Source organism: Scheffersomyces xylosifermentans (genome assembly GCF_036884685.1).
Source record: "Scheffersomyces xylosifermentans strain CBS 12540 chromosome Unknown RJT20scaffold_5, whole genome shotgun sequence".
NCBI lineage: Eukaryota > Fungi > Ascomycota > Pichiomycetes > Serinales > Debaryomycetaceae > Scheffersomyces > Scheffersomyces xylosifermentans.
Genome location: NW_027042943.1, coordinates 1,093,001 through 1,112,698, shown reverse-complemented (window position 1 = coordinate 1,112,698; position 19,698 = coordinate 1,093,001). Strand labels below are relative to the sequence as shown.

Here is a 19,698-nt window from a genome sequence, read left to right as displayed (position 1 = left end):
ATGTTTCCACTAATGGAATTAGACTTTGTCACGTGTTTTCATAGGAAACGGTCTTTGTTTCTAAATCCAGAACGCCTATCTCGATACTCAGTGTAAATAAAAGTCTCGGTAAAATTTGTGATTGGCTACAAGTATCACCGTGAACTCCGAGTCGATCTTATGTCTGCTTTAAGAATTTATGTTTCTCTAACAAGGTTTTTTGATGTTACATTATTTCAGTTAGGTGGATTCACCCAACAACTAGTATCTTCATGTCTAATATCTAAGTGCTTGAAAGCAACTATGATGACAGACTCTCACTTCTCTCTTCGATATTGTGGTTGATTTCGCAATGTGAATATTCACACGCTATATAGGCAAGCAAATCTCCGTACAATTAGTATTGCCCGATATATCAAAGGTTTTTCTATTATTCTTCATGTTGAACAGAATTTTCAATGTATTTTCTTCTTTTTATGGTAAATGGATCATTGGATGTTTTCAAATTCTGGTTGCGGTAATGATGTTTTGTCGTTAAACCTGCATATAAAATAAATTTACTGGAGATCTGGATATGGGATTAAATCCTCAACAAGAAATGGTTGCGTGGTCTAGTTGGTTATGGCATCTGCTTAACACGCAGAACGTCCCCAGTTCGATCCTGGGCGGAATCATTCCTTTTTTTTTTTGTTGAGCTAACAGGTCTAATACATTGGTGTCTATGTTAATTCGGGTCTTAGTGCTGCTAATAGTATATTTAAATGTTTCCAGCACAGCACTTAAGATACGATCCAATAAAAATGACGAAACCCGTTTTGGCTACAGTTGCAAAAAATCCGCTCACTTTACTGTGTCCTGCATGATTACATGGCATGATTCCCTTCGAGGTATGGAAATCATATATCAAGGTTGTATAATTATTCCCATTACTTCCATTCCCTTAGTAATTTGAAGATACAAATCAAATAATAATGTTTGCCACCACAAGACAGTTACAAAGGACACTAGCAAGTAGAGTTGTTGCGCTGAGATATCTTTCATCTTCTGCTGCTCACTCTCAGAAGATTGCTTTGACTTTTTTCACCAAGGACACTTGTATGCTATGCACTAAAGCCAAAGGTGTTTTAAAGTCCACCCTAGAGAATGACGCTTTAAAGGGAGAGGAGATCGACTTGAAGGTGGTCGACATCATGCATCCAGATAATGGCACATGGTTCGAGGCTTATTGTTACGATGTCCCAGTCTTACATGTTGACCGCCCATCGCAAAACAAACCAGTCAAGTTCATGCATTATTTCGATGAAGAAAAACTAGTAAAAGAGTTAACAAAAGACAAGGCCTAAATTTCTGAATTATAGTCCAAAAAAGGAGAAAATTCGGTCTCCTCCGGACCTAATGGTCCTCCTTGTTGGAGTACTATTGGTGTTCTTAGAATGAAAATACATTCCCAAAAGGGGCTCACCATTGTATATAGCGAGACTCCGAACTCCAGATCAGCAAGAGTTAGGTATCATATTACCAGCTTCAGATCAGGTGATAACTAACTCAATTAAAAGTTTATAATCCTTTGCAACTAAATCTAAAAAGTATATAGGATATTCAAATATCATGCAGAATAATACATATATTCAAAAGAGATAGACGTACCTGAATCCCCATATAATCGGAGTTCTCCACTATGCTCACCATCCAATGCTCGGTCTGGCTGCTACTTTCTTCTCTATTATCGTGGGGTGGATCCAAATCACATGTATCCTGCATACACGCGACTCTTTAAAAGGGTAGTAACACATTTGAAAGGAAGGGAATAAAATTATTTGAACTGGAGAGATTACTTCACCTTTGTTTTCAGTTGATCATATATTCATTAAACAATGTCAACTCCAGCGGGTAAACGTCAAAAGGTGGCTCTTATCACCGGAGCTTCTTCGGGTATCGGATATGCCACAGCAGCTGAGTTCGCTAAAAGAGGCTACAAAGTATTTGCGGGGGCTAGAAGATTAGAACCAATGAAGTCTTTACGTGATAACCATGGTGTTATTATCTTCGAATTGGATGTATCGAATTTAGAAAGTGTCAAGAATGCCAAAAAGCTCATAATTGAGCAAACTGGTGAAAGTTACCTTGATGTTTTGTACAACAATGCTGGTCAATCATGTACTTTTCCAGGATTGGATGTCACTGATGAGTGGTTCAAGCAATGCTACGAGGTCAATGTATTTGGTCCTATGAGATTGGTTAGGGAATTGGGTTCCTTGGTAATCAATGCTAAGGGTACTATCGGATTCACTGGGTCTATCAGTGGAGTCCTTCCGTTCCCTCTTTGCAGCACTTACTCATCTAGTAAAGCTGCTATTCATCAATATGCTGCAAGTTTGAGAATTGAAATGTTAGCTTTTGACGTGAAGGTTATCAACATTATCACAGGTGGAGTAAAGACCAACATTCTGGACAAGAGAGACTTGCCTTCTTCCTCCTTGTTCAACATTCCTGAAATGGCAGTCGCACTCAAGGAAAGACAAGAAATGGCTGCAAGAAACAACCCAATGAGTCCTGAAGAGTACGCCAGAAGAGTGGCCAATGACTTTGAGCTGGCTACCTTAGGTGGAAAATTAAACAGTTACCGTGGTAAGCATGCCACTTGGTTAGGATTCTGGGTTGCCTTGATTGTTCCCAGATTCATTATCGAGAGGATGATGATTAGAAAGTTCAAATTGGTGAACATTTATAAATACTTAAGACTCAAGTATTCCAAGGAGAAGCTTGAATGAATATGTAACTAATGGATATGCTATGTTTAATGTTATATACATCTTTAGTATTATCTATCTTTTGTACGTGTGGAGTGATACCGGAGGACCAAAGACTTTATAAGATCTCTTGGAGCAGCTTTACTGGTAAACATTTCAAATTGAACAATAGATTGTGCATAGAGATGGTAAAGACTATTACATGAAACCCATCCCTTGCATTTAATCTTGAGAAAAGTATTCGAGATTGGTGTAACAAGAGGATCATACTCTGTCACTAATAGTACCCCTCCCGACGGACTCCTAAACCAATTAGAGGAAACATCGTATTCAGAGGCAACCCTCTCGGAACAGGCGCTAGAAGTCGCAACGATAGTTGGATAACTGATGTCCCTTGGTGGTATCCCACTTTGGAATTCGTCTTCCTTCAAGAGAACAAGTTCGAAATGATGAAACTGATCCTTTTCACAATCAAGGCCAGCGTACTTTGCATGGGTAGATGACTTGAGTGGAGACTGTGAATTGTAATGATCAACCAATTCCTTGGCTTTTCTATAAGAATGGTCATATACCATAATTTCCTGGTATCCAAGTTCTATTAATGCATACACGGTAGATCTACAATTTTCTCCAACCCCTAACACTAGTGCACTTTTGCTCTTGCTAACAGCATTGATTGGCGCAATGTTGTCTGTTATCGTTAGTTTAATTCCTAACCATTCTGTGTTTTCACCTCTAATCCCTATTATTTTGTTTGGGTCATCCTTGGTTCTTTCCGCTATCACCGAGTCAAGTGCTCCAATTATCCTAACCTGAGGTGACATTCTGTCAACGAAATTGAGGGCTTCCAGTTGGAATGGGTATTCGATAGCAGCGCCTCCAAAATTTGCTGATTTTCTTAGAGTTGACAAAGTGTGAAGCAATGTGTTACACTCGATTGGTTTGTAAGTATGTGGTATGCCCAAGTGTTTATAAGCCGCATTGTGGATCAAAGGAGATAAATATTTCGTTTCTGATTTCCCTATCACATAGAAATTTAATGGCGGAAGTAAGAATGAGTAGTGAAGTGCTTGATTCAACTCCTTGCAAGTTAAATCACACGAGTTATTGAGACGTGCCATCTTTGCTACGGGTACAATAGGAGTTAAAAATTTGTTCATAACTTTTGACACTTTACCATTTAGTCCATTGTTGAATGCTGAAATCACGATATCGGGGTAATTGTTTTTGCAGTACTCCAAAAAATTAACGATTTTGAAATTATCATATACGCTTCTTGCAATAGAGGATACTCGCAAGGATTTTAATTTCATTTCGTACACCAACTCTATTGTATCGAGACATTGTACTTTTCCCATTGATTTGTGAATTGTCCAGAATTCTGGATTGTTTGACTTATATGAACCCAAGATTGAAGTATTTCCCTTCATTGAATTTAGCTGGTTCACAATGTAATACGAGTTGTTGACAAATATTTCATTAAGAAAATTCGATTCAGTGCAAATAAATATGTCTAGATCTATAACGACAAATTCGACTCCCAATCTTATTATTGAATACAAGATACTAAAGTAGAAACTCCTCACTTCTTGTTCAACATCGACAATTTTTACTCCTGAACCTGAGGATCTATCTTTGATGAATTCATTCAATTCTGAAATCGAATTCTTTATACCAACTAAAATAGGAATTGAACTGTATGTGTATCTCCTCAACTGGGCAATACTTTCATCAATTCTCAAATTAGCTTGCATAATGCTCGTATGAATCAATTGAATTAGATCTATTCCAACTTCAATTGAATCTGCTCCACGCACAATTTCATCCATATTCTTAACGAACTCATCGCCGGAAGCCTCTGGAAATGATACTTGTAAACAATTTCCTATTTCATAAATCGTAGATTTGTTTGTTTCATTGATGGAATGTATTAATGGAACATATCCGTGCACAATAAAGGAGAAGAATTGGGTAAATTCCTTCTCAACTGGTTTCAATAGAAGATGATCGAGACCATCTCCATCTAAGGTATCTCCTCCTACTACGATCAAGCTTTTCTTCATTAAAGTGGTATCAGAAGGTAAGTTATAAAAATTGTAATTGGAAACCGAGCGATACTTCAGTATTCGAGAGTGAACAAGCTGAATTCCTTTCTCTTGATTACCATTATAATTGAGGTAGTTTAATATTCGAGATTCATCACATTCAATGTTGATTATACAGTAATCTCGCCTCTTCTTCCTTAAGAATTCGAAGACTCTATGGTTATCAATAGAAGAGGACGGTAAAATGAAAACTGACCTTGCACGATCATTTTCTTTGAATGCTTGGATTATAAGCTTGAACTGCAAAAATTTATATTCTTCTACGGAAACATTGCTAGCGAATTTTGCTTCAGGAACTCCAGTATAATCCAGAATGCAATTTTCTATGTCTACATATTTGAAGTTGAAGGCAGCCAGTGCCATGAGACCCAAAGTTGACTTCCCCACTCCTCGGAATCCTATGATAACAACCGAACGAAAGTTGGCAGGCAGTGTTGAATCTTCGCTCAATAAAGTTGAACTTGGAGAGAGGCCACTCGGTTCCAAGTAGGTTGACTTCATCGAGTAACTATTAAAATGCATAGAATTGAACGAGACATTTGTCCTCTTGGTACCAACCATACTAGGTTGTTTAAAACATACTATTAGATAAGAGAAATCAGTATAAACTAGAGGAGAGCAAAAATTTACGAAACCGACGGAAGGAAAAGTTACAAGTTCCGACAGCAAGCTCGTCATTATGTGGGAAGAAGTTAGTGTTATTATCGCAGAAGCCATCGCCTTGTTACACAGGGTACATATATGTAATTGGGACCGAACATCAGAAATATTATTGAACGGGTAATCGTTTTTATTCTTTTTGGCAGCTATTTTACCTCACGACCGGATAAACCAATATCCCGATTTGTGGGGGACCACGACGGTGGCAGTTGCTCTCCGAGAAAAGGCGGGTTCCTTTCTTGTCACAGGCACTATGGCGCTTAAAGGTTACAGAGAAGATGGAAATCTTTGCTAGGGACAAGTTTCTTGGCCTTTATTGAACTCCCCTTTGTTTTTATCTCGCCGACGGCACCTTTTTTGCACCCTAAAAAGACGCATTGAAACAGCACCACATGTAACTTAACTACATGTCACGGAAAACGCTTCAACCCACCACCAAATATTAACCATTACTGAGGTATGATGTAGTATTTTCAGCCAAATGGTTATGCTACACGATCTCTGCAAGAGCTTCCCTTTGTTCTCTTCACTACTATTTACCCAATACGCTCTTTTCCCCTCATCTCCACCGTTGCTACGGAAAGTCGCAGGGTTTGTAACTGCCGATTGAATAATTTTTGTTCTTTGTTCTCTCGCGTAACATGTAACTGCAATTACTGAGAATGCTTGTTTTGGTGTCAAAATCTAATGCTGCTAAATAGCTATGGCTGTCTGATTTGTTTTGTATTTTGTGGAGATCTGTTGGAGTCGTTGTTGAAATGAGCACGGGCTCCCCCTTTCTATGGTATAGGGACAAGGACTCGCTAAAGATCGGAGAGGTCAACAGGTATCTTATCCGGTACCGCCGAGTAGACCCTTCCAGACACGAGATATTCTTCCGTTTAAAGAATGTTGAGAAGACTACCATACGAGCCATCCACCTTTTGAATGGTCCTTTCATAGTGTATTGCCATGTAGTGCCATGCAATTATGATCCAAAGAAGCGTTTTGTTCCAGAAGATATGGAAAGCAATAGAGAAGTTGTTTTCAGGAACCTGATTAAACCAAACCAAGCATTTAATGTAAAGCTCTACCTAAATGGTAACTCATTGCTCAAGAAAGAAGATGACGAGGACATATTCCAATGGGAGGTAGATGTGGTATCCCAAATTGTGATCACGAGAAATACAAAGATTAATTATGATTTAATGATAGGTGATGACTTATCCAGTATGAAGCGATTGAACCACAGCGCTCTACAGCATACTCTTACGACCCTCGGAACCAAGACAAGCACTAGTATAGGACTCAATTCTGGTCCAGTGGAAGACGATGATGGCGTCATAGGTGAAAGCAGAAATCCGCAGCTACAGGTCTTTAAAAGAAACACACATGATATATGGTCCAATGAACCCAGGTATGCTGATAAACCGGTGCAGTTGATTTGGTTAACGCACGGTATCCTCTCCAATTTAACTGCAGATATGTTATATTTGAAGGACACATTAGAAGATAGAGTGAATAACGATAACATATTAGTTAGAGGATTCAATGGAAACGCTGGAAAGACAGAAAAAGGGGTGAAGAAGTTAGGAATAGCAGCGGGAAACGCATTGATCGACCTAATAGAGAAACGAAAATACAACTTCGATAAGATATCGTTTATAGGTCACTCGCTTGGAGGATTAGTCCAGCTTTACACCATTAAGTACATCTTGAGCGTGAAAGGTACATCTTATTTTGAACAACACGGCATTGAGCCGATAAATTTGATCAGTTTGGCCAGTCCTTTCTTAGGTATACTCAGCGAGATGAGTTTCTTAATTGCATGGTTCTTGGATCTCGGAACTTTAGGCAAAACAGGTAGAGACTTAACGTTACTGAAGACTATACCTTCTTTGCTAAGTTTGAATGCAGATGAGGATAAGAGCGCATTCAAGCCATTACTTGAAACATTACCAGACGATCCACTTCAGACATTTTTGGGAAAGTTCAAGCATTTGACATTGTATGCGAATGCTGTTAATGATGGAATTGTACCTTTAAGAACTTCGGCTCTTTTATATCTTGATTGGGAAGCATTAGGGGATGTTACAGAATTGAAAAAGAATAAGAAAGCAAAGCTAGATCATCAACATCAAGAAGATTCTCATCTGTTGGCTACAAACACTACAAGGGATACAGTAGGAGAAATACCAGGAGATGACCTTAGTGATTCAAGTGAACTGAATAAAAAAGGAGTCGGCAGTGTCTACAAGCAGCTTTTGTCTTTAAACTTCAATCTCGCTAATCAAGAAACTAGCGACAAGCCTCCCATAAAACATAAGTTGTCTAGAAAGGAAAAGAGGTTTTTACGAATCACCGCCAAAGGAACAGATAACATATCTGATCCTGTTGAAGACGAACCCGAAGATAATGAGTTGTTGCCCACCGTTTCTCCTCCTTCTAAAAGCACAACCAGTGGGACTAGCGAAACACAAAAATTGACTATACCACCGAAAGCATCTGCATTCGAATCTGCAATTAATGCACTTATATGCCCGATCCCTTCTACTCGATATGTGACAAACCCAGAAAGTAGGGACTATGTCATATTCCATGATAGATTCTACCATTTTAAAAACTTACCAAAAGACGACCCGAAGTCCAAGCGTGAATGGCTTAAATTATTTATTTTTAATTACAACAATGATTGGAAGATGACTAAGCAGGTCAACATTGCTAAAAAGTACCATACTAACCAATTGAACTGGCGTAAAGTTTTGGTGAACTTGCCCCCAGACGCTCATAATAACATCGTCGTTAGAAGACGATTCGCCAACGGTTACGGATGGGGTGTCATAGAGCATATATGTGAAAACTTATTTGACGAAGAGGTGGTAAATGGACCGCCCACGTCGGCCATATCAGAAAATGGGGTAATACTGGCTGATAATGTTGCAAAACGAGTGAAGCCAAAAATCTGAACCTAGAGATAACCACACAATCGTGTTACCGATTATCACCGAGCAAGACCGGCTCTTGTCTGGAACTCTAGTAGAACCCTCTATTATGGAAGTGTCTGATCTGCTCAGGTCGTGTGATTGGCCTTAAAACAAGTCTGTTTCTACTTTTAGTGTACACGTGCATATGATTATATAACATTCAAGGAGTCTCTGTACTATTTAGATTACATAATTACACATCACAACGTAACTTTTCTTATCTATGATTCTCGTTTCAAGTTCTTATCTCTGTGAGGTGAGCCCAGCTTAAAAAATGTAGTGGCTTTGTTATTTTCGAACAAGATTGTGCGAGAGACACCGAGATGGTCTTGGTAGATGGCTATTGTTGCACTACAGAATGCCGTCAACTCTAGTAGCAATGTAGTGACATGACAACAAGTATGGTCAGTTTACTCCTATTTAGTTTTACGTAGAGTCTTTCGCCGCTTGGTGATAGAACCCAGCAGCTCAATTCACATGGAGGGCAAACTTGCATGAGGGCCCTAATGCAAATCCAGAGATAAGAAAAAGACTACGGAAATGGAAAAACCAATGACGTTGCCAACACCTCTTCCATAACAAATAATAACAGTTGCTCCTTACGCGTTCCCATGTTCGGTCACCTCAACAATAGGAGCCTGTCTACGTCATACCCGGCCAATAGTCTTCTTACGATCTCGGCCAAAACATTCTTACCCAAAATACTCCTCCTCGTCCTCCTCTTAAGTCCCTTTCTGATCACAATGCCCACATTTTGCCAGGCATCTTCCGCATATATTATTTTTTCTTCATCCCTATCTGATTTACGTATACGTGGTGCCATACATTTATAGTCACATAGTAGTATATATATATATATTCAGGTACCCAGTATTTTTGTATTTTTTGTGTATATAATTTCCTTCTTTGTTGATAATTCTCCCAGCATTCGAGAGTATAATGGATTCGACCGATTTTTTCAATGATGTAACTGAATATAGCTCTGCCACCATTGCTGACATCTCGTCGCTAAGTAATAATAATGCTGACAGTGGTTACCGCTCGGGCAAGATCTCGTTCATAGTGATCGGGGCTGGTCTCATTGGCCCTCGTCATGCTGCACATATAGTGGCCAGGCCTGATTGCGAGCTTTTCGCAATCGTGGACCATTCGGCCAAGGGACCTAAGGTGGCCGAACAGTTTGACTCATTGCTCTTCAAAAACCTCAGTGAGATGTTCTCCTACTGCGAATATAACAATGTGCCATATCCCACAGCCGCAATCATTGCCACTCCAAATCACACTCATGTCAAGTTGGGTATAGAGTTGGCATCCAAGGGCATTCATCTCTTGGTGGAGAAACCTCTTGCGTCCAACACACAAGATTGCATGACTCTTATCTCGTATTGTAACCACAAAAATGTCAAGTTACTTGTAGGACACCACAGAAGGTTCAACCCCTACATTATTGCCACCAAAAACAACTTGGATAAGTTGGGGCGTTTGGTAGCTATGCAGGGAACTTGGACATTGTGTAAGCCGCCATCATATTTTCTAGATAAACCATGGAGATCTTCAGTTGAACTCGGAGGAGGAACTCTCTTGATCAATCTTATTCACGATTTGGACTTGTTGCAATATTTATTGGGCCCTATCGAGAAGGTATATGCCGAATTGTTGACCAAACAAAGAACAGACAGGTTTGACGAACAATCTTTCGCATCCAATGAATTGGTGGATGAGGGAGCTGTTCTAACATTAAAGTTTGCTAATGGTTGCTGCGGAACATTCATCTGTTCAGATAATGTCACATCTCCCTTTCTGTTTGAAGCTGGCACAGGTGAGAACCCTACCGTTCCATTCAATGATGAAGTTTCTGGTTTCTACAGAATCTTTGGAAGTCATGGTACCATCTCTGTACCAGACTTGAAATTGTACCATCAGTACGAGGTAGGCGATGCAAACAATATCAGCGACAACAGCCTTAAAAATAACATGAATGATGACAGAACATGGCTAAAGCCAATAAAATGTGAAGAAATTAAAATGGAACATGAAAAAGTTAGCTATTCAGCAAGCCCTCAGTTGCTTCCTTCACCCTCTCCATCTCCCAACTATAAGGACGATTCTCCTATTCATAGATTCAGGGAGAAACCAAAGCCCTTCGATCTTCAATTAGATCACTTCGTGAATTTGATTAGAGGCGACGAGACCGAGGTGAAGTGCACCGGTGAAGACGCCGTGAGAGCTTTATTGTGTATTGAGGCCGTAACCAAGTCAATTGAGACTGGAATGCCTCAATACGTAGAGAGTATAGATAACATAAAAGTTGATGTCGACATGCTTAACGACTTCATGGAGACATAAATGGCAAAAGGGCGCTATTTATGAATGCAATATATAGTATTGTTAGTGTTTATTATTATTTGGATGGAATATATGTGATAACGAGGTAATTAGTCGGTTCTATAAATGACTCAACAATAAGCTGAAGAAAAGAAGAAATCGTATCATCTGTATGATACATCACAACTTTGCGTCGTCGTAGAGGTTATCGAACGTATATTCGGCCATCTTTCCCTTCTTGTATTCTTCCCAACCACGTTCTGCCTCATGAAAAGCTTCATAACCCCATAAGAATTTCTGAAAAACAGGGTCAGCCCATCTGTTAGGACATCCTTTCTTTGGCGGAGACTCTGCTAATATTTTATCACGAAGCTCTTGCTCCGGTCCATCATGCATGTGGTAGATTTTCCTACATTGAGTTGAGCCCAAGACCACTTGAGTAGATCTCCACTTCCTCAAGGATTCTGTCAACTCTAATAAGTCATGAATTTGGTCCTTACTTTCTATTCTGCTGAATAAACCACTGAGAACGGCTGCATCTTCAAGAGCTTGAGAGGCCCCAGAAGCTAAGTAGGGTAAAGTAGCATGGGCAGCATCTCCCAAGATGATCACATTGCCTTTTTCGTGAGTCCAAGTTTTCAATTCTTGAGAATTTTGCAACCGCCATTTGGAAGTGGAATGAATAAGTTTGAACACCGAAGATAAGATAGGGTCCCAGTCCTTAAAAAGTTCCAATAATTCTTCAACCAGCCCCTCCTGTACTGTTACATCCTTTGGCAAAGTATCTGGAGTCAAAATAACAACATTGCAGGTGTTGCCTCCTTGTAACATGTAGAGCACAACATGGCAATCAGGGCCCCACCAAAAATGGATATTAGGGTTTTTACACAAAGAAGCCAACTCTGGATAATGCTTCATCTCACTGGCGTCAAGAATTGCTCTGTATGCCAAATCACCCGTGTCATATGGTAAGTCTTCATAACCTAAGATAAATGTACGCAACCTAGACTTGATTCCGTCATATCCAACAACAACGTCTCCAGAAAAGACCTCCCCGTTCAATGTTGTGACAGTGGCCGACTCGAAGTCGATATGGTTAACACGTGCATTTAAAACGATCTTTACACCTACCTCTTGGGCTCTATCTACCAAGGCATGGTGGTAATCTGCTCTATGTATGTGTAAGTAGTGAGAGTGGTAGTTGTCCATTGTGAAAGGTACCAAATTTTGTTTAGAGATGACTTTTCCGTCTTTCCAACTATGGATTTGGAACTCGTGAGGTAATGTTGACTTTTCCAACACTTCATCTAGAGCACCTATGGTTTCCAAGATTTTAACGGACGGAGGAGGGATCTGGATACCAGCACCAACCTCGCCCAACTGATGGGCGGACTCTAAGACTGTCACATTGTGTCCTGCCAAAGCCAATCCGATGGAAGCAGTCATACCTCCCAATCCTGCTCCCACCACTAAGATATCAAGAGTAATAGGAGCTTTTGAGATAGTGGGTTGAGATACGGTCATAGCAATTATTAGCAGCGCGCTGTGGAAGTACTATATTTACCATTGGCAACCAGGGATTCCCTTCCTTAATATATAAGGAAAACACTTCAAACCATAGTTTTAACTGGAAAAACGATTAATTCAACCCCGATTTCCAATACTATCTTCTTCGGCAAGGCTAAGCGTATTACCTTCCCTTCCAAGTACCGACGGATAAATATTTAGGATCTCTCAACCAAGCGATGCAAAGGGAAATGGTCGCATAAATTCATACCCGAACAGGAACAGCAAAAATTTTGCAATTCGAAAATAGTGCTCGTAAAAATATTTCTATCTTTGCTGTCGTGGCGCACTGGAGATACCGTTAACAGTTGTGGGGTATACAAGGTGCCGATGTTGTATGCACTTTGGAGAGTTCGAAGGATCGATGTTCCGAAGCGCGTCATTGCTAGTCGGCATCTATTCCGATAGTGCCATTTATTTTTATCCGATAGGACTCCCAAAATAAGTCACGGTGGAACTCATGTGCTGAGGGATCTCACGGAGATCCTGTCATATTTTCCGGCCGCGCCTTCGGTACTTCAGGAAGAAAACCAATGAAACGAGTTGCCATTATAATACACACTAGGAGGCTGGTCAAAATGATTTAGTTAGCTTCTACACTAAGATAGCGGGTTTCGACAATAGTAACTTTGTTTTGTAAATATCAATAATAAATAAAATGGAAGAATCTTCTGAATAGAATATCATAAATGTAGAGAAAAAGGAATCAATACTGTATAGCGCATAGGTAAGGCCTGTGCCACTAGTAAACTCTAAAAAAAAAGCCATATCAAGTAGAGAGACTCTTGCGGATGTGCATCATCAATAGAATATTTACTCTTGGAAAACATCGCTCAAGAAAGCTTCCTCTTCAGCAACGTGCATAGCCTTAGAACCAGCAGCAACGGAGGCAGATGGATCACGACCAGCATAACGCAAGTTCAAGCCCTTGTGATTCTCGGTCTCAGCTAAAACGGTAGCAATTCTTGGAGCAACATAAGAGTATGAACCCATGTTCAATGGTTCTTCTTGACACCAGACTAAGTCTTCAAGGCTAGTGTGTTCTTGCAAGGCGTCACGGAGTTGGGCGAATGGGAATGGATGTAATTGTTCGATCTTGATGAAGGCAGTGTTCTTGTCCTCAATAGCAGCACGCTTTCTGTGCAAAGCGGTGTAGACTTGACCGGAACAGAGAACAACACGCTTTATTTCCTCCTTTGGAGCAATAGCCTGACCGTACTCAACATCCTCGATGATCCATTGGAAGTGGGAGTCATTTGTGAACTCAGACAAGTTTGATCTGGCTAATGGATGACGCAACAACGACTTAGAGAAGAAAATAATCAATGGCTTTCTGAACTGCCTGTGCATTTGACGACGTAACAAATGGAACAAGTTGGCTGGGGTGGTTGGGTAAGCAATTTGGAGGTTAGCGTCTTGGTGTTGTCTCTCCAACTTCTTTGGAGATGGGAAGAAACGTTGGTCTTCGTTACATAATTGTAAGTATCTCTCAATTCTACCAGAAGAGTGTTCTGGACCTTGACCATCGTAACCGTGTGGAAGAGAGACAACTAAACCAGAACGTTGCTTCCACTTGGATTCAGCAGCGGCAATGAATTGATCAATAACGACTTGACCAGTATTGGCAAAGTCACCGAATTGAGCTTCCCATTGGACCAAAGCATCTGGAGATGTCAAAGAGTAACCGTACTCGAAACCTAAGACACCGTACTCAGATAAGGAAGAGTTGGAAATGGCAAAGGCACCTTGATCCTCGGACAAGTTATTCAAAGGAGTGTAGGTGGACTCAGACTTCTGGTCATGCAAAACAGCGTGACGTTGGGAGAAGGTACCTCTCTCAACATCTTGTCCGGACACTCTGACGTGATAGCCTTCCAATGCTAAAGAACCAAAGGCAAGAGCCTCACCTGTAGCCCAATCGATACCTTCACCGGTCTCAACAGTCTTCTTTCTGGTGTTCAAGATACGCTTCAAGTTTCTGTGAACTTCAAAACCCTCTGGAGCTTCAGAAATGGCGTTACCAATGTTCTTTAAGATTTCCTCATCAACAGCAGTTGGCAAGTGAGGCAAGACCTCAGTAGCCAATTCCTTTGGAGACTTGAAGTCTTCCCATGGAGTGGTCAACCACTCTCTTGAAGTTGGGATGTATTCCTTGGACTTGTTGAAGGACTCTTCTAACATTCCCCAGACCCATTTCTTATGCTCTTCGACATCTTCAGCTGTGAATGTACCCTCCTTAACCAATTGGTTGGAGTAGTACTCAAGAACGGACTTCTTCTCAGCGATCTTTTGGTACATGAGGGGTTGAGTGAATGATGGTTGATCGGTCTCATTGTGACCATGCTTACGGTAACCGACTAAGTCGATAATGACATCAGAGTGGAAGGTAGCTCTCCATTCGGCGGCCAAGTTGAAGACGAAGATACAAGCTTCAACGTCGTCAGCGTTGACGTGGAAAATTGGAGAGTTGGAAGCCTTAGCAATATCCGATGGGTACAAGGTGGATCTGGCAAAACGAGGGTCAGTGGTGAAACCGATTTGGTTGTTGACAATGATATGAATAGTACCACCAGTAGAGTAAGCTGGCAAGTGGGCAAAACCCATAGTCTCGTAGACCACACCTTGTCCGGCGAAAGCGGCATCACCATGCAACAAGATAGGCATAGCCTTCTTGTACTCACCAATATCAGATTTGTATTGTTGAATGGCCCTGGTCTTACCCAAAACAACACCATCTTCAGCTTCCAAATGGGATGGATTGGCTACAAGAGACAAGTTAACATGCTTACCAGAAGTGGTTGGTCTGGCATAGTTCATACCCAAATGGTATTTGACATCACCAGAACCTTCGTCAAACTCCTTGGAACCGGTAAATTCGGAGAAGATAGATTCATTTGGCTTACGGACAACATTAGACAACATGTTCAATCTACCTCTGTGTGGCATACCAATGACGACATCTTCAACACCGAACTCGACGGAGGTATCAATAAGAGCCTTCATACCTGGGACGACGGCCTCAGCACCTTCCAAACCGAATCTCTTATCGTTAGGGAACTTAGTAGCCAAGAAAGACTCGAACGAACAAGCCCAGATGACTCTGTCTAAGATTTGACGTTTTTGATCTGGGGAGTACTGGAATGGGATTGGGATTTCAATTCTTTCTCTTAACCAATCACATTGTTCCTTGGATGGAATGTGCACGTATTCAACACCATATGAGCTACAGTACAACTTTTCACAGTTGTTGATAATTTCTCTCAAACTCAATGATTTCTTACCACCCTCAGCGAATCTAGGAAGAATACCTGGACCAAGGGTAATTTGCTTATTCAAGTCGGCATCGGTGAAACCGTAGTAGTCCAAGGTGAGTTCCTTAGGAATAACCGAGTTCTCACCGAATGAGATGTCCAATGGGTCGATTTTGGCCTTTTGGTGACCTCTGACTTGGTAAGCACGGACCAACAACTGAACCTTCAAGTGAGTGACAACGTCTTCGCTCATTGGGTTGGAACCTGGAACGAAGCCAGCAGCACCACCGGCAACGGTAGGTACTCCGATCGTTGGAGGAGCCTGGAATGCCTGAGATGGAGGCACGTTGTCAGACTCGATATTCTTGAAATAAGCGTTCCAAGAGGCATGGACACTGGTAGGGTCTTGTCTCCAGGCGTCGTACATTTCGTCGATGTAATTGGAGTTGTTACCTTGGAGGAAGGTGTCGGTACCGGTGGCGAGCGAGCGGACGGTTGACACTCTCAAGAAACGCTGGGTAAGCATTGGTTGCTTTGTTCTAAGCAGGGCCCGCATGAGCTGGGCTCTGGGAGCGGCAGTTTTGAATGCTCTGAGCATGATGGACGAGCTAATGCGTAGGGGGTACAAGCACAAGCGAAGAGGACGTCCTGGGGGGAATTGTAAGGATGCTTACTAGTTATGTCCACGATGGGGAAAGAAGAAAAACAACTAGTAGCCAGAAATTGAGTAAAAGAAACTGTCACTGTTTTGAATCCAATACTGAAAAATGGTTGGCTGCCTTTTTTTTTCGTTGGCAGCAGTGAGGTTTTAGTGACAGAAGTGAGAGAATGGGGATTTGGCGAGAGGGAGTTTTTAGTGAGACCGGTTGTAGGATCGGAGGAGTGGGAGTGGGAAAATGTGAGGAAGAGAGGAAATTTGGGTAGAAGATAGTGAGAGTGAGTGAGTGAGTGAGTGGTGGGGAGGAGACAGAGATGGGAGACGGAGAGGTCTTTCTTGTTATAGCAAGATTTATGGTTATAAATGGGACAATGTAAATGTAATGATTGTTTTGTGGTTGGTGGAAAGGAAGAGAGGTGTAGAGGAAGAGAGGAGGAGAGGAGGAGAGGAAGGTGTTTAATGAGAATTGGTCTGTGATCTATAATGTGTGTGTATATGTATGTATCAATGTATGAAACTACTTATGGATACATTATCCATTCATGTAATTGGAGGTACTGGTACTGGCAATTCCTTATGATCGGAATGATCTCTTCTACTACTGCGCAGTAATTCTTGATTCCCTGGGACTCTTTTTTTAGTGCACGCTCTCATAAAGCTTGTCTCACTAGATGGAAAGCTCTCTCCCACTAATAAAATTCTCCCCCAGTGCCACCAAATACCACCGGGTCGCTAAATCTCGCTCGCCCATCAAGGCTCAAGTACCACCACGAAACCAGTGCCCACTACGCAATTCTTGCCCAATTCCTCTTGGTGGCTTCCTATTCGACGGCACACTACTCGCTGCCGATTCACCGTTCCGACTCGCGATGCCTGGTGGGTCATCTCCGTAACCGACTTCTCCAGTGATCAACGACGTTGCAGCGATGTCGTCTACCAGCGACAGGTCGGCAGGTCCGGTGGGTTCCGGGGCAGATCCAAGCATGCGGCAAAATTCGTGGGACTTACGGCAATTGGTATGGAATTTCGGTGGGTGGAGAAGGTCTTGGTTTGCGACCGACGCAGAGAAACAAGATGGTGCATTGGAGAATAGAGATGGTGATGGTGGTGGTTACCGTGGCCCTAAAACAATTCAATAAAGATAAGCAACAGTCTACGAATTACCACGCGCTCGGAGCAAATGATAGTAGGGGTCAATCTGTCAACAAGCTGTTGAATTCCAACTAGCCATCATCCCTTGTATAGGAGGTGGCTTTCTACAGCTAGTGTCGGTTGTAAATGACTTCCGGATCTGGGTGGATTCTCCGGCCTCACAAACTCCGGGGCGGTTGCGATATTTTGCTACACGCTCGGAGAGACTTTGCTGTTAAAACCATATCCAAAGGACCAACTTTGTGATGAAAAATTCCTCCAGACGAGTCACACTAGTTCAACATTGGAACACCGAGCACTTGAGCCACCAGAGAAGACTTCAGTCCATGCGTGATGGGAAATTGCGGGATGCTGGTTACAATTGCATCTCCAGAAGTTACCCCATGAATACTCCGATGAGCACGACATGCGGAGAGACATTGTAGATTATGTCGTATTTGTTTCGGAGAATTTAATTGGCCGGAATCCATCGGTTAAGGAATGGTGCAAAATTCATAAGACGACAAGCCATCGTACTAGTGGAACATACATTAGGACGTGATTAAGGCTTAAGCGACTAGTATTCCATACATGAAAACGTCAGATATGTTGGCAGTGCAACACATCCGAAAACCCATACTGCCAATTTCTCGGAGTACGAACTGTCAAATTGAACTATTATTGGCGGGCGCTGTATGCAGTGTTTCAATAGGTTTTCTTAACTATGTGCAATTATACTATGGGAAGTTAACTATGTGATATTAGAGAGGTTATGGTAACTTTGAATAATGGTTGCTGGAAACGATTACAAGTGGGGTTTTGCAACTTGGATGTAGTTGGTATCACTTTCCGACATTTTGTTTGTAAACTTTTTTGCAGCATGTTCATGATTTTTGTAAGCCAGTAGTTTCGCTAATGCTATCTGCTACAAAATCTCTAAAATTTCTACATGTATCTTATTCTTATCTCATACTTTGTGACATTATATACATAGAGATGGGCGTCAATTAAGTCTGTGCGTAGCTAGGTCGAAGGTAGGCACAAGAATGGTGTTTTGGTTACAGTAATGCTTGTAACCACATGCATTTTCCCCTGAATTTCTTTAAACGAACTCCTTGGCCTTTCTTCTAAAGGCGTTACAGTCGCGTAACCATTGCTTGTAGTCCTTCAAAGAATAGATTCTCTCTCCGTAGTAGTCCGGTACAGGGTTGGAGAAACTTTGAGACGAAGGGTCAACTCTATTGGCTCTTACTCTCAGCAAGAATTCCTTGTCTTTGATTCTGAATTGCTTCATAGCTGACTGGTTAGTCAACCTGAAGATGGCGGTTCCTACAAATGGACCCAACATCCATCCAACACCGGCGCCGAGGAAAATAGCACCTCCCAAGACCATTAAAGGATCCAAACCGAAAATAGGGGTCTCTACATCGAACTGGATGTTACCAAGGTAAGACAAAGCAACGAAACCACCTCCAAGACCGGTAAACACAGAGGCACCAGTGTTAATGACGCTGTTTTGCTTCTTCAACTTGAAGTAGTTGGCCCAAGTGATGTCTGTAGATTTAGCAGCGGTCGAATTGAAACGAAGACCTGCTTGCTTGAGAGATCCCGATCTGGCGGTTATCCTTGTGTTTCTGGCGACCACTCTGGCGTAGATTCCAATATTAGTGAGCATGACGGTAGTTATATGAAATTCCAAGATTCTTCCAACGAGGCGACGGTTAAAGTAATGAATATATGCACGAGAGTGAAACCTCGAGTGTTAGAAAAGTATTATAATGGTATTGGTCGCTGATCTCTGGATTCAATTCAATTAAACGCTGTAATAGTAATCTGGTTGCTTCATGATGAAATTTTTTCGATAATTACTTGGTGTGTATATAATGTCACATAGTCAGGTGGTGAAACGGCATGATAGTTGAAGGAGATAGGAAAGGAGGTAAGGTATTAGGGGGATGGGGGAGAAGTGGGAGAAGTGGGAGAAGTGGGAGAAGTGAAGATTATGTGGTTTATGTAGGTGTGCTATTCAGAGAGAAAGTGGGAAATCTAGTTTCAATTTGCGGGTATTATGTATTCAAGGAGGTTTATCGTATAGTTGTTTGTTGGTAACTTATAATATATTTGCGTATAATTAAAGATCCAAGGAAAGTCAAGAATGTAATATTGGAGAGAATCCCATGTCTGAGGCAGTTTCCAAGTGGAATTGATTCGATCTATGTTGCTTTTGCAGGGCATCATTGTCATCAAACTGCTGGAGATGTCCATGGAGAAGAAAAGTCCACTACAGTTAGACATGAGAATGGGCTATTT

General features: G+C 41.5%; 8 protein-coding genes and 1 non-coding gene across 9 annotated transcripts; 5 read left to right on the top strand and 4 right to left on the bottom strand. All coding sequences in view use genetic code 12, as the record gives it.

Moving 5' to 3' along the window:
- The first annotated feature begins 579 nt into the window (after nucleotides 1–579).
- Nucleotides 580–653, top strand: RJT20DRAFT_t96. The gene has a single exon. It is a non-coding gene; the product is annotated as a tRNA-Val (tRNA).
- Nucleotides 654–906: 253 nt separating this feature from the next.
- RJT20DRAFT_129044 (uncharacterized protein) lies at nucleotides 907–1,750 on the top strand. The gene has a single exon (XM_064917412.1). The coding sequence runs from the start codon at nucleotides 951–953 to the stop codon at nucleotides 1,320–1,322; it is 372 nt and encodes a 123-aa protein (XP_064773804.1). The 5' UTR covers nucleotides 907–950; the 3' UTR covers nucleotides 1,323–1,750.
- Nucleotides 1,751–1,795: 45 nt separating this feature from the next.
- On the top strand, nucleotides 1,796–2,775 carry AYR1 (acylglycerone-phosphate reductase). Its single transcript, XM_064920382.1, has one exon. The coding sequence runs from the start codon at nucleotides 1,854–1,856 to the stop codon at nucleotides 2,748–2,750; it is 897 nt and encodes a 298-aa protein (XP_064773803.1). The 5' UTR covers nucleotides 1,796–1,853; the 3' UTR covers nucleotides 2,751–2,775.
- Nucleotides 2,776–2,800: 25 nt separating this feature from the next.
- RJT20DRAFT_97262 (uncharacterized protein) lies at nucleotides 2,801–5,335 on the bottom strand (the record flags this gene model as incomplete). The annotated part of the gene is made up of 1 exon (XM_064921667.1): nucleotides 2,801–5,335. One exon carries the CDS (start codon nucleotides 5,333–5,335, stop codon nucleotides 2,801–2,803), a length of 2,535 nt encoding a protein of 844 aa, XP_064773802.1.
- Nucleotides 5,336–6,252: 917 nt separating this feature from the next.
- Nucleotides 6,253–8,668, top strand: RJT20DRAFT_150810 (uncharacterized protein; the record flags this gene model as incomplete). The annotated part of the gene is made up of 2 exons (XM_064919034.1): nucleotides 6,253–8,326; nucleotides 8,350–8,668. 2 exons carry the CDS (start codon nucleotides 6,253–6,255, stop codon nucleotides 8,403–8,405), a joined length of 2,130 nt encoding a protein of 709 aa, XP_064773801.1. The 3' UTR covers nucleotides 8,406–8,668.
- A 728-nt stretch (nucleotides 8,669–9,396) lies between these two features.
- Nucleotides 9,397–10,803, top strand: RJT20DRAFT_97132 (Gfo/Idh/MocA family protein; the record flags this gene model as incomplete). The annotated part of the gene is made up of 2 exons (XM_064921664.1): nucleotides 9,397–10,386; nucleotides 10,522–10,803. The coding sequence occupies 2 exons, from the start codon at nucleotides 9,397–9,399 to the stop codon at nucleotides 10,801–10,803; spliced, it is 1,272 nt and encodes a 423-aa protein (XP_064773800.1).
- Nucleotides 10,804–10,908: 105 nt separating this feature from the next.
- RJT20DRAFT_49451 (salicylate hydroxylase) lies at nucleotides 10,909–12,406 on the bottom strand. The gene has a single exon (XM_064920381.1). It carries the CDS (start codon nucleotides 12,304–12,306, stop codon nucleotides 10,963–10,965), a length of 1,344 nt encoding a protein of 447 aa, XP_064773799.1. The 5' UTR covers nucleotides 12,307–12,406; the 3' UTR covers nucleotides 10,909–10,962.
- A 554-nt stretch (nucleotides 12,407–12,960) lies between these two features.
- On the bottom strand, nucleotides 12,961–16,349 carry KGD1 (alpha-ketoglutarate dehydrogenase). The gene has a single exon (XM_064917411.1). It carries the CDS (start codon nucleotides 16,195–16,197, stop codon nucleotides 13,162–13,164), a length of 3,036 nt encoding a protein of 1,011 aa, XP_064773798.1. The 5' UTR covers nucleotides 16,198–16,349; the 3' UTR covers nucleotides 12,961–13,161.
- A 1,835-nt stretch (nucleotides 16,350–18,184) lies between these two features.
- Nucleotides 18,185–19,251, bottom strand: PAM17 (Pam17p). Its single transcript, XM_064920383.1, has one exon. It carries the CDS (start codon nucleotides 19,061–19,063, stop codon nucleotides 18,491–18,493), a length of 573 nt encoding a protein of 190 aa, XP_064773797.1. The 5' UTR covers nucleotides 19,064–19,251; the 3' UTR covers nucleotides 18,185–18,490.
- Nucleotides 19,252–19,698: the final 447 nt, after the last annotated feature.